The 13,106-nt window shown below is 39.0% G+C and overlaps 1 protein-coding gene across 6 annotated transcripts; it reads right to left on the bottom strand.

The window, feature by feature from the left end:
• Positions 1–3,477: 3,477 nt before the first annotated feature.
• On the bottom strand, positions 3,478–13,069 carry FAM229B (family with sequence similarity 229 member B). 6 transcript variants are annotated; one of them, XM_069598080.1, is made up of 4 exons: positions 12,930–13,069; positions 7,438–7,597; positions 5,410–5,548; positions 3,478–3,703 (listed from the first exon to the last, which is right to left on the bottom strand). In XM_069598080.1, exons 3-4 carry the CDS (start codon positions 5,532–5,534, stop codon positions 3,586–3,588), a joined length of 243 nt encoding a protein of 80 aa, XP_069454181.1. In that variant the 5' UTR covers positions 5,535–5,548; positions 7,438–7,597; positions 12,930–13,069; the 3' UTR covers positions 3,478–3,585. The 6 variants fall into 6 exon arrangements, with proteins under 6 accessions (XP_069454181.1, XP_069454183.1, XP_069454182.1 ...); XM_069598082.1 differs by having other exon boundaries at positions 7,438–7,594; positions 12,930–13,063; XM_069598081.1 differs by having other exon boundaries at positions 12,919–13,063.
• Between the last annotated feature and the right edge of the window lie 37 nt (positions 13,070–13,106).

Genomic DNA, 13,106 nt, shown 5'->3' on the forward strand with positions numbered 1-13,106 from the left:
TGAGGCCTCCCATAGCTCCGGTTTGAAGGAGCAGCCTATTTGGGCCTGTACCCTACCGTCCTTATCTCATGGCCACAGCTGATTGGCAGAGGGCACCCTCCAAGAGCTTTACAGTGAAGCAACATCCCATTATCCAGTGGTGTGAAAAGATGAGTTCCAACAACTGAACATTTTCTCATGAAACCGTGACTTGCAAAACACAAAGGATCAAGCACATAGCAATAAAAGCTGAAGCACAAATGATCTCATCTAGAAGTATGGTTTTAAGTGTTTACCATACACATTTAAAGACACAACACTTCTCATTCTATAAACATACAACAATATATATCCACCTCCAGTCCATAGGGTTGCAAAGAGCCAGACATGACTGAAGCAACGTAGCCCACACACACACCTTTTGTCCATTAAGAACCACCTCAGTTCTGGGCTCACAGTTTGTAAAGGGATATCTCAGAAGACACTGGGCTATTTCTGTTCCCTGGGCCCTATTTCCTTGTATGTAAATGGCAGTACAGGGTGTTAAGTAGGGTCTTTGCTTACCTTAATCGGTGAATACAGACTTCAACTAAGACTGTTCAGGTTTACCACACTGAAGCGTGAAGCCAATCCCTTCTCTTTAGGACTGGCTCAGAGAGGTCATTTCAGTATAAGCAGTAAAACCACAATGCCCCCAACATACCATAACACACACACACACACACACAGAGGACTGGCTCAGAGAGGTCATTTCAGTATAAGCAGTAAAACCACAATGCCCCCAACATACCATAACACACACACACACACACACACACACAGAGGACTGGCTCAGAGAGGTCATTTCAGTATAAGCAGTAAAACCACAATGCTCCCAACATACCGTAACACACACACACACACACACACACACACGACTGGCTCAGAGAGGTCATTTCAGTATAAGCAGTAAAACCACAATGCTCCCAACATACCGTAACACACACACACACACACACACACACACACACAGGACTGGCTCAGAGAGGTCATTTCAGTATAAGCAGTAAAACCACAATGCTCCCAACATACCGTAACACACACACACACACACACACACACACACACACACACACACACACACAGAGGACTGGCTCAGAGAGGTCATTTCAGTATAAGCAGTAAAACCACAATGCTCCCAACAGATGTAACACACACACACACACACACACACACACACACACACACACACACACACACACAGAGGACTGGCTCAGAGAGGTCATTTCAGTATAAGCAGTAAATGCCCCCAACATACCACACACATACACAGTCTGTGTAAAGAAAGGCAACAGTAGAGGTACTGTCCTGCATGTCAAGCTTCATGAATTTTGTCTATTATCCACTGATGTGTCGTAAAAACCTAGAACAGTACCTGACATGTAGGTATGTGCTCAATATATATTCTTTGAACAAATTTCAGGAAAGCAAAGTTTCCATAAAAGTTACCCCCTCATCTTGCCTCCCAAGGCAATCACTTATAAAGTACTTGGCAATCTTCAAAAAGGAAAAAGTGATACTGACTCCTTCACTCGGGTTCTCCTGAGCCCTAGGGATCTCTGATTTGCCTGTATTTATGTAGACAATCCCCGGAGGAGGGCATGGCAACCCACTCCAGTATTCCTGACTGGAGAATCCTGTGGACAAAGGAGCCTGACGGGCTACAAAGGGTTGCAAAGAGTCACACATGACTGAAGCAACTTAGCATAGAGAGAGTACCAAGGAAAAAATGGCATATCATATCAGAGAGACAAGCGTTCCCTCAAGTCTTTAGTAACCTTTCAAGTCTTGAAAAGTTGATGAAAATGTTGGCTACCATGGATAAGGTCATTCAATTTATAAACTTCACAGCACCAGAGGACACCATTCCCAGAGGATACTACCGGGGGCAGGATGGTGTGGGTAGAGTCGTAGATGAGTTTTATAGGTGAAAGCCTGATAATCTGCCAAATCATGGGGTGGGCAGGTTACTTCCCCTCCTTGGATGCAGTTTAGTTACTTGGAATCAGTTTAAGCTTTGCTACAGCAGATTCAGAGCAGCCTTCAGTCCACAGCTATCCTCCACTCCAGACCCACCCCCGCTGAGGCAGTATCTAACTGATATATCATTAAATGATCCTTCCACTATGGTTGAACACAAATTACTCCCAGCCTTGTATGAGCTCAGAGGAATTTTTCATGACTCCTTTCTCCGTTCTCATCATGCTTTCCCCAGCCTTAGGCAATTTCCTTTAAGGATTTTGTTCTCTTCCTTTAAGGCGTCTTAAATTTTTGTTTGGCAGATAACTAAGCTACTCATGAATCACCTTGATTCTCTCAAGTCTTATTTTTAAGCTTTGTTAATGTTCACGTATATTAGTTTTTAGTATACTGCTAGTGTAGACCTCCTATTAAGATATATGACCTTTTTGAGGCCTCTATTCAATGCCACACATGTTCACGAAGTCTTTCCAATCTGGCTGGTTGGAATTCAGACACCTTTCACCACTATGTGAGCTCTCAGAATTTCTCCATTTATAAATCCCTGATGAAAAGGTTTTCTTTTCGCCTCATGTAGCACACATGCATCTATGTCCATGTAACTACAGATAATAAGCCTTTCATTTAAAAAGGCTTATGTACAAGCCTTATGTAATGTAGGAAGTAGACAAGAAACTGGGGAAACTATCTGACACTAAAGTCAGTCTTCTGGAAAAAAGAAAATTTTATAGAATGAAGGGTGGCAACCATCAAGAGGAAACGCAAGCAAGCTGAGTTTCTTGGAACCATTACAAGAAGAAAAAGAAAACTGAAAAAGCTGGCCTAGACCTCAAAACTGAACCTTAAGTCTAATCAAATAAAAAGATCCATCTGAAGTTTCTCAATACTAACTTTAGACAATTTCAAGATGACTGGCTGGGACTTGAGGTAGAGTGTGATGAGGAGACATCATTATTCCCTGGGGTCAGAATCATAGCCTTGACCTCATTATAATAAAGTTAACCAATAACCTGAGCTCCCTTATGATAGCAGTATATATGCTTTGCAGATTAACCATGGACTAAGAATCTCCTTTGGTCTTGGGTATTATTCCAAAATGCATAACCCACAGGGTTCCATTATATTCACCCAGTATAATCATTCCTGGGCAGAACATTGTCAAAAGACAGAAACTGGCTTGGGGTATTCAAGTGAAAGGGTTCAGCTAAGTAGCAATTCAAATATAAGCAAAGGAAACCAGCCCAAAACACATTAAGCATTGAGGATGAGCCCTTCCTATCTGATAATCAAGGTGACTTAAGCTTCACCATGAATTATTGATATTAATGATCCACTGTGAGCAAGATGATCTCGAAGGTGCTTTCTAACTGTGAAATATTAGTCTGTCTTATCTATCAAACATAACTGATGACTTCTCACTGCACACGTTTTACAGACTACATTTCTGTCTTTCCCAACTAAAAGTAAATATTTCAACTATTGTCATCATCCAAAGGTGCCACCACTTTTATTTGTTTACCAGATCATAAGATGATACTGGCCCATTACCCTTGACCTAGTCAGACCTCTACAAAAGACTTAATGGTGCTATTTGGGATGCATTTCCTTGCTGCTTTGTGCAGGTGGCTTTCGCATTGTTGCATAGACAGTGATGGGAACATCGGTTATTGTCAGGCAATGACTTCCAGGGCATCTTCGGAGTTGCCTAAATAAAACAACAAATGACACGTAGTGAGATATAAAAAAGGAAATTTTTTTTCAGAGCACCAAAGTTTGAATGCATATTCAGCTAAGTCATTTTGAAATCTCTCAATGTCAGAAAATAATTATAACACAGTGGCACTAACGGAGCAGACATTTTAGACTTACATCGCAAAGAAATTGTTGCTAAATAGTTAGCAACATACATTTAATCAAAGGAAATTTATAAATATAAAGATAACCTTCCATATGCTCATTCTGAAAGGTATGCAGTGATTACTTAATAGCCAAGAAAACTGGAAGGGGAAGTGCATAGTTGTAAACCTAAGTGATAATACTATGGCAATTCATATGTATATGCATCTTAAAATCACTCCAGTTGAGTGATTTAAAAACTAGACTATTTGTGGAAAAATATAAAACTGAACATATGACTCCATGTACTATTCAAATGTCGATAGGATCCCAAGTTAAGAGCCTTAAATGACATCTAGTCCAAAAATACACCGAGTGCTTGAATTTCCTTTCCAACATCCCCACCAAACAATAACCCAACCTTAAACATTTCTAAAGACTGCTGCTGCTGCTGCTGCTGCTGCTGCTGCTGCTGCTGCTGCTGCTGCTGCTGCGTCGCTTCAGTTGTGTCTGACTCTGTGCGACCCCAGAGACGGCAGCCCACCAGGCTCCACCGTCCCTGGGATTCTCCAGGCAAGAACACAGAATTGGGTTGCCATTCCCTTCTCCAATGCATGAAAGTAAAAAGTGAAAGTGAAGTCACTCAGTCGTGTCTGACCCTCAGCAACCCCATGGACTGCAGCCTTCCAGGCTCCTCCATCCATGGGATTTTCCAGGCAAGAGTACTGGAGTGGGGTGCCATTGCCTTCACCGTTTCTAAAGACTAGTGATAACTATTTCTGTTTTATACCTGAACAACTCTGATGTTTAAAGTTACCTCCCTTATTAAGTTTAAATTCATGTTCTGAAAATCTCCAAGCCATGAGAAATCAATGTACTATTTGCTATGGTAAACAGCAGAAAAAATCCTATTATAGTTTTCTTCAATTTTGCAAAAATGATTTTGTTTCATAGAATCTTCACTTCTGTATCACTGACCTTCTGCCAAATGTCAAGTAAAAGCCAAAGAGACACTAAATCTGAGGTCTGAGTTTTTTCACATTTTATAGCCTTAAGCCTAGCACAGTGCCCTGCACACAAAGAACACTGAGGTTTGCTTATTTGATGGGATGTTATATAATTTTGAAACTATAAATAACAAAATCAAGATAAATATTTACCCCCAAAAAATGGTCTACCATTCAGACTTACAGAGGTATAATACACAGACTATGCTAAGAAAACCTAGGCTCTATTAAGATTAATTTCAGGGGACTTCCCTGGCAGTCCAGTGGTTAACACTTCACCTTCCAAGGCAGGGGGTGTGGGCTCAATCCCTGGTCAGGGACCTAAGATCCCACATGCCCTGCAGTCAAAAGTGGAAACATAAAACAGAAACAATACTGTAATAAATTCAACAAAGACTTTTTAAAAAATGGTCGACACCAAAAAAAAAAAAAAGCCTTTATAAAAAATACCAATTTAATAACAGCAATATTCCGGGGCTTCTTTCTTACTAATTCAATGTTAACTAAAGCTCATATTGATGATAGCCATATATGTCTCCTCAGTTATTAGGGTAAGAAGACTTTTTACCTGGTTGGTGACATCTCTTTCCCATTACAGGCAGCACTGGAGCTCAGTCCAGGCTCCAGCCCAATTGAAGAATCTCCCCCTTCCACCGGAAACCTCCTTGGCTGAGTCCCAAACCGAAAAGGCATAATTCACTGAAAACCTAGGTTAAAAAGTTAAAATAAGGGAGATAGAAGTGAGCTGTTTTCAAAAAGCTCTTCGGAATTCTTAACATTAATTCTGCTACAGGCACATAGAAACATTCTGAAAAATGACACTTTTAAAGATCTATAAAAGTGCATATACACTCTATTTATACAACTCTCTCTTACATACAATTTTAAGTCTTGAGCAAATATTAAATGGCCACTAGATGATAAAATTAAATTGTGCCCTATGGTTAACATAACTGAAGTCCATTTCTGTTACATGAAAAATAACTATCTGACTTTATCTATCTATTTAACTATTAGTCAAATAACTATTTCACTGGTTATGCAACAACAGGCTTGATCTCTCTGCCTCTCTGCCTATCTAAGCGCTTCTCTTCCTTTGATACACAGCCGTTTCACATCTACATGATATCCACAGCTATTCCTTCTGTCCCTCATGACCATTCAGTAACCCCTGCTCCTCCTCCACATTTACAGTGCATTAGTAAAGAAAGTGCCATAGGAGACTTGGATTGACCTGGGTTCAAATCCTGGTTCTGGCACTTGCCAACTATGTAATCTTAGTAAAGATACTTAACCAAGTATGTTTTCAAAAATAAACTGAGCTTAGTAATGGTATCCACCTCCAGGGTAATAATGAGGATTAAATGAAGTAATACATGTAAAATGCAGTGCCTAAGACATAGTACATGCTCAATAGATGTTAACTATTATTACTCAGCAGTTGCTGAGCATCATTAAATATATATACATATACAATACAATGTATATATGAGATATGTATGATACACACACAGCTACACAAAATAAGCTCCTGACTGTCCACTGTTGCCTCTGCTTGGAATTCTTCCCCACCTCACTGCTCCCACTCTTTACTTGTTAGGGCCAAATCATTCATTAAGTCTGAATTTAAATTTCACTTTCTCAGAGGTGCCCTTTATAACCCTCCACTATATGTTTTCTTAGCATTCTATTACTACTTCATAACAGTTATCATCACTCTGATTCAGGATTTCTCAACTGCAACACTACTGACATTTAAGATCACATAATTTTTTGTTGAGGAGGAAGAAGGCTGTCCTGCACCTTGTGGGAAGTTCTGTAGCATCCAAGGCCTCCACTTACTTACACACCAATAGCACCCTATCCTCAAAGTTGTGACAGTCAAAAATGTCTTCAGACATTGCCAAATGTCTCTTGGTAGAAAAAGGGAGAAAAATCTCCACCTGTTAAGAACCAGCGTGCTAAAATTCTGTAAATGTTTTTCTTAATCGTTGTCCCCTGCCACCCGCCCCGGCCCCACTCTCATTCTGTATCTTTGTCACCCTGGATTCAATCCTTAATACCTAGAACAGTGCCTGGGAAAGTGAAAGTGAAAATGTTAGTCACTCAGTCATCTCCGACACACTGCGACCCCATGGACTGTAGCCTCCCAGGCTCCCCTGTTCATGGAATTTTCCAGGCAATAGTACTAGAGTGGGTTGCTATTCCCTTCTCCAGAGGATCTTCCCAACTGAGGGATCGAACCAGCATCTTCTGTATTATAGGCAGACCCTTTACTGTCTGAGCATAGTAGCTCTATCTTGTATAAATTCACATCTTCAGCAAAGGACAGGAAAAGTGAAAAATATCTCATAACTGTTTCTTATGCCTAGTGCAGTATTCTATGCCTAATAAGTATTTATGATAGTAATAATAAAACTAAATTATTAAAGCTTTGGAATTTGAATATTAGTTTTTATAGACTGTGTATCAATTATCAAGGAAAAAAAATGTCACATTCAATGACAAGTTAGTAAAACCATAGTAAAAATCTATGGCTTAGTTTAACTATTGTATGTAAGTATTAAGTTTCAGCTAATTTGATACATAGACTTACCAAAATAGGCCCAGTCTGATTCCTGTAGAGGTGAATAAATCAATTGCTTCTACTGACCTTCCAGGGAAGGCTGGAACTGCCAAAGGAATGATGGTCAAATGTTCCAGTGACACCCAGAAATTGTGACATCAGAAGATTCTTTCACATAGTTTCCTACCTGCTAACAAATAAAACATCACAATTCACAGCTCCAGCACAAGCTAAAACGTAGCTAAAAATTGTCTCTAACGTATATATGAGGGTTTTATTCTTGCTGTCACGGCCTTGTTTTCTAGTAACATTAAATATTTTAATCTATGAATGCTGCATCTCTGTTCTAAATAAGCCATCTAATCAACCTGCGCAAAATCACATGAGATTCTTCTCACTTCATATGTTATTTTTCTCATTATCTTTGTCTGCCAGGCTTTCCCTTAATTAATAACCCAGATCAATTTAATCTACCTATTCCTCATCCCACTGAAAAGGCCTCACAATGCACTTTTACAAATTTATCTCTAGTGCTTCCTGTGCAGGACTTTCTACAACCTCTCTTTAAGGCCTGGACTACCTCTTATTTCTTGTTTCCTCAAAAGAGCCTTGAAATTCCTAAGTGACAGGAATAATGACAGTTGAGAAAGGGAGAACACATCTCATAGGATCCCCTCTCTTCTGCTCCCTGAACTCTGAGACTCTCCTCTGTTCGTACCATCTTTGCCAAATGAATGATGACCAAAGAGCCCAGTGACACCCAGAAATTATGACATCAGAGATTCTATCATATAGTTTCCTACCTGCTAGAGAATAAAGTGTCTCAATTTGTCATTCCAGCAACAAGCTGCAACTTATCTTCTGGACCAACCTCTCTCTCCCAATCTCTGTATCAACAACAGCTTACTGTACTGAGTGTAATACTTAAGTTTAACGCTTAAGCCAGAAAATTACTTTTCAGCTACTCAATTTTTTTCAGTTTTCTTAGTGATGACTGAACTATTAAATGCTAGCGAGCATTTTTCACATTTAATGAAAGTCTTCTTTACTACCTACATTTTATGCTAAGTTCCCACTGTTCTGTTTTCATAAGCTTTATACAGTAGGGAAAGAGCATTTTCCATAATTCAGATGACGTTAGACAAAACCTTAATTCTACCTTCTCTTTCTCACTAGGGTGCTATTTGTGAAGAGCTTATCACAATTTCAATCAGAGAAGCCATTTACCTGTCATGGTCAGATAGACTGAAATAATTGCTAGCCATTATTAGCTGGTATATCGCTGGGACCAAACATCGGGTCCTTAGGATGGCAAAATGTTCTTTAACAGTTTGAATTCTTTATGGAGGTGGCAGTGTGGAACTCATGGCTTTTGGCATTAGAATTAGGTTTAAATTTGAACACCATGTTAGCTCTGAGACTGAGCAAATCACTAAGCTTGTAAAATGGTACTAATTCCTACATCACAGAGTTGTTTTGAGGAATAAAAATCTAATGCCTGGGATACAAAAATTCAATCACAGCACAAGTTCTCTTATCTTTTTGCATAATTCTTAAAATCAGAGTGCTGAGGCACTGATTTCACTTTTCAATCACAGACATATTGACGCTACCTTTAAACTGCAAAATAAGGCACTGGCAAGTGAAATGTTCTTGAAAGTGAAGTCACTCAGTCCTTTCCAACTCTTTGCAACCCCATGGACTGTAGCCTGTCAGGCTCCTCCGTCCATGGAATTTTCCAGGCAAGAGTGCTGGAGTGGATTGCCATTTCCTTCTCCAGGGGATCTTCCCTACCCAGGAATCAAACCCAGGTCTCCTGCATTGCAGGCAGACGCTTTACCATCTGAGCCACCAGGGAAGTGGAATGTTCTTAAATTCCCCCAATTTATCATTTTAAATTAGTTTATTTGGCACAAGTTGTGCCAAGTTTCTTCTTTAATATGGATGACACAACCAAACAAACCAAAAAGTAGTCTTAATGATGAAACTATCCAGTATGAGTATATACATCAGAGTATATTCACAGAGAAATGGATGAATAAGCAAACTATAGACAGCAAAAAAATGATGAAACCTCTAAATACTCTCTCTCAATTCTCATAAGCCCAAGAATATGTGATCTTTCACTCTTCAGGATATTGATTCATGAGATACAGAAAAAGAGTAATCTTTGAACTGGTCACATCCTAAGAAAACAGATCCATTATTAGAATTACCTCATTCATACAAAAAAATATGCATTTGCTGATAATCCACCATAAGCCAGGCATGTGTTAAGTACTAAAGATAAAATAGTGAGCAAATCAAATAGTGTCTGTCCTAGCGGAGTTTCCAGGTTAGGGGAGAGCACACTAGACTAGGACAAAATCTAGAGGATGAGCAGGCATTAACTAGGTGGAAATGAGTGGGAAGCAAAGACACTGAAACATTTGGGAAGGAGGCTAACAGAGGAAACAGCATGTACAAAGGTCATGTGCCAACAGACAGGAAAATAGAAAATCTAAAAAACAGAAAAAAGAAACCAGGTCAGAAAGAGTAAGTAGTGGTTAAGTCAAGCAGGAACATGAACCCAGTTAAAGAGTTTAGACTTTATCTTATGAGCAAGGGAGTCCACAAAATAGTTTTAATCTCCTGGAAAATATATTTAGGTTTCAGTGATTTTTCTCTATTAAATTTTCTGCTTTCTATTTATTTGATTTCAACTCCATCTTTGGCACTTCCTTTTTACTGTTCACTTTGGGTTTGTTTTTGTTTGTCTAGTTTCTTAAAATAGAAGCATAGATCATTGATTTGATACCTATTTTATTAACATAAGCATTTAATTCTATAAATCTCAATCAAAGCACTGCTTTAGCTTCACTACACAAATTTTGAAATTTTGTATGTTCAGTTCCTTCAGTTAAACTTTTTCTTTCTGGTTTCTTCTTCCACCTACGGGTTATTTGTTAGTGTTAGTCACTTAGTCTTGTCCGACTCCTTGTGACCCCATGAGGCATAGTCCACAGCCTTCTCTGTCTATAGAATTCTCCAGGCAAGAATACTGGAGAGGGCTGCCATTTCCTTCTCCAGGGGAACTTCCCTGAGATCTTCTCAACCCAGGGATCAAACTTGGGTCTCCCACATTGCAGGCAGATTCTTTACCATCTGAAGTACCAGAAAAGCCCTTTAGAACAGTGATATTTTGTTTTCAAATATCTGGGGATATTCTAGTTATTAATATGTTACTGATTTCTTGATTCCATTGTTATCAGAGAACATTCTTTATAGTATTTTAATTCCTTTAAATTTACTGAGGCCTGTTTATGGCCAGAATATGGACTATCTGGCAAATGTTCCATGTACACTTAAAAAGAATGTGTATCCTGCTGCTGTTGGGTGGCGTGTTCTATACATGTAATTAGATGACTGACAGTTTTTCAAGTCTTCTACGTTCTTATTTTCTGTATACTAGTTTATCAATTATTGAAATAAGGATATTGAAATATCCAACTATAATTATGAATATGTTTCTCTTTTCTATTCTGCCAGTTTTCACTTCACATATTTTCAAACTCTTATTAGGTGCATAAATTTTTAGTAGTATTATGTACTCTGGATAAATTTTTATTATTATCTTTCTTTATCCCTAGTAATATTCTCTGCTCTGAAATCTACTCTAAAATTTACATAGCTACTTTCCACTCACTAGTATTCGTGTAATGTATCTTTTCCTAGTTTTAGTTTTAATATCCCTTGCTCTAAAATCTACTCTAAAATTTACATAGCTACTTTCTACTCATTCATATAATTTATCTTTTCCTATAGTTTTCGTGTTAACCTTTATATCCAATGTAGCTGTCTTTTAACCAGTATACAGTTAAGTCTTGCTTTTAAAAATCCACCTTGATGACCTCTGACTTTTAAATTACAGTGTTTTGATTATTTATATGTAACACGATCTTGGAGTAGGAAATGGCAACCCACTCCAGTATTCTTGCCTAGAAGGTTACTTGGGCGAAGGAGCCTGACGGGCTACAGTCCATGGGGTTGCACGCATGTATATGTAATGTGATAGATATGACTGAACATAAATCTGCCTTCTTGCTGTTTATATTCTATTTGTGCCATCTATTTTTTGTTCCCCCTTTGTTCTTATTCTGTACTTTTGAAACAAACAACTGAATATATTTTATGAATCTATTTTATCTCCTTTATTGGTGTATTGCTATACAAGCTTGAATGTTGCTTTGGACTACTTTAAGGGTAAGGTATACAGCTTAACATTTCAGTATGCCTTCAATAACATTATACCACTTTTAATGCGAGAAAATTACAGGAGTATATTCTATTTCCCCTCTCATGTCCTGTACTACTTTGTTGTTATATATACTTCTACATATACCATAAACCCCACAACACATCATTTCTTCTCTAAGCAATCATCTCTTTAAGAAATTTTCAAGAGAAGTATTTTGTATCTACCCACATATGTATCATTTTCAGTGTTCTTTATCCCTTGGAGTAGGTCTACATTTCCATTCAAAGTCATTCTCCTTTTTTCTTTCCCCTGCCTGCCACAGATCCTGTGTTTTGGTGTCATGTTTGCAAGTGCTTGTGGTGTACTTCCAAACGTTGCTCATCAAGTATTTCTGGCTTTCTGTTTTCCAGAAATTGCAATCCCTGCCCTCCTTATGATTACTTGGAGCCCATGTGACTAGTTTTATCCTGACTTATACAGACTTAGGTCCTGCCAAGTCACTAGCATAGCCGTCAAGCAGCAAGTATCAAGAAAATTATTCCTGGAAACTTTAAGGATAATGATAGTTATCTAAGTTGTTCAGTGGCAAACCTATTGGAAAAAATCTTTGGAAAACTGTGATAACCAAGAAAGCACTGATTTGCTAATGAACTTGAATGCTAAGTGAAGAGGCTGAAAGACACAATGTCAATAATTAAGTGGAGGCCTTGGATGCTAATCCTAGCCAAACCCAGGAGAAGAAAGTTGAGATCAACTGAACAGCTCTCCAACCTTCTATTTACTGGTTTATATTCTCACCCACTGAATCCTATTACACTTATACTCAGCGCTACACAACATGGTCACAATTTTTTTGAGTATTTCGTGTGTATCTTCAATTAGACGGCAAGCTTCTTGGAGCTGGATCTATGTCTTAATTTCTTTTGAATCCTCCAGAAGGTCTAGAAGTTAATGTTGGGAGCATGCGACTTCACCATACACAGCTTAGGTCTCTGAAGCGCCATTTTAGTCAGAGGGTATAATCACCTAGTTTCGGCTGTACCCTGACACGTCTGTCGGTCTGGGGTTTCTTTGTGCTCATCCACAGTCTATTTTCTATCAGAACAAAGGGCTTGTTGAATAGATAAAGTAACTCCGCGTCCCAAGTAATCGGAATAAACGGAATTTGACCCACTGACGCGAGCATTAAGACTGGCAACGAAGACTAAACCTCTGACATATCAAGACAGCTTTAAAGACACGTGTTTTAAAATCCCACTCCAAAGCCTAGTTACCCGCCAGTTACCACGGCCTCCGGAGCTGCCGACGCTCAAAGATGTTGACAAGGCAGCGAGGATCAGCGGTCCGGAGGCCCAGTCGCTATGGTAACGGTGAGGCGCAAGTACACTTGCGCGGCCTTCTGACGGAAAATCTTTATCTGAACCTAGAGAGGAGCGGAGCGACGGCGGCGACTTGCGGCAGC

The sequence above is a fragment of the Ovis canadensis genome, chromosome 8, assembly GCF_042477335.2.
Source record: "Ovis canadensis isolate MfBH-ARS-UI-01 breed Bighorn chromosome 8, ARS-UI_OviCan_v2, whole genome shotgun sequence".
Classification (NCBI taxonomy): Eukaryota; Metazoa; Chordata; class Mammalia; order Artiodactyla; family Bovidae; genus Ovis; species Ovis canadensis.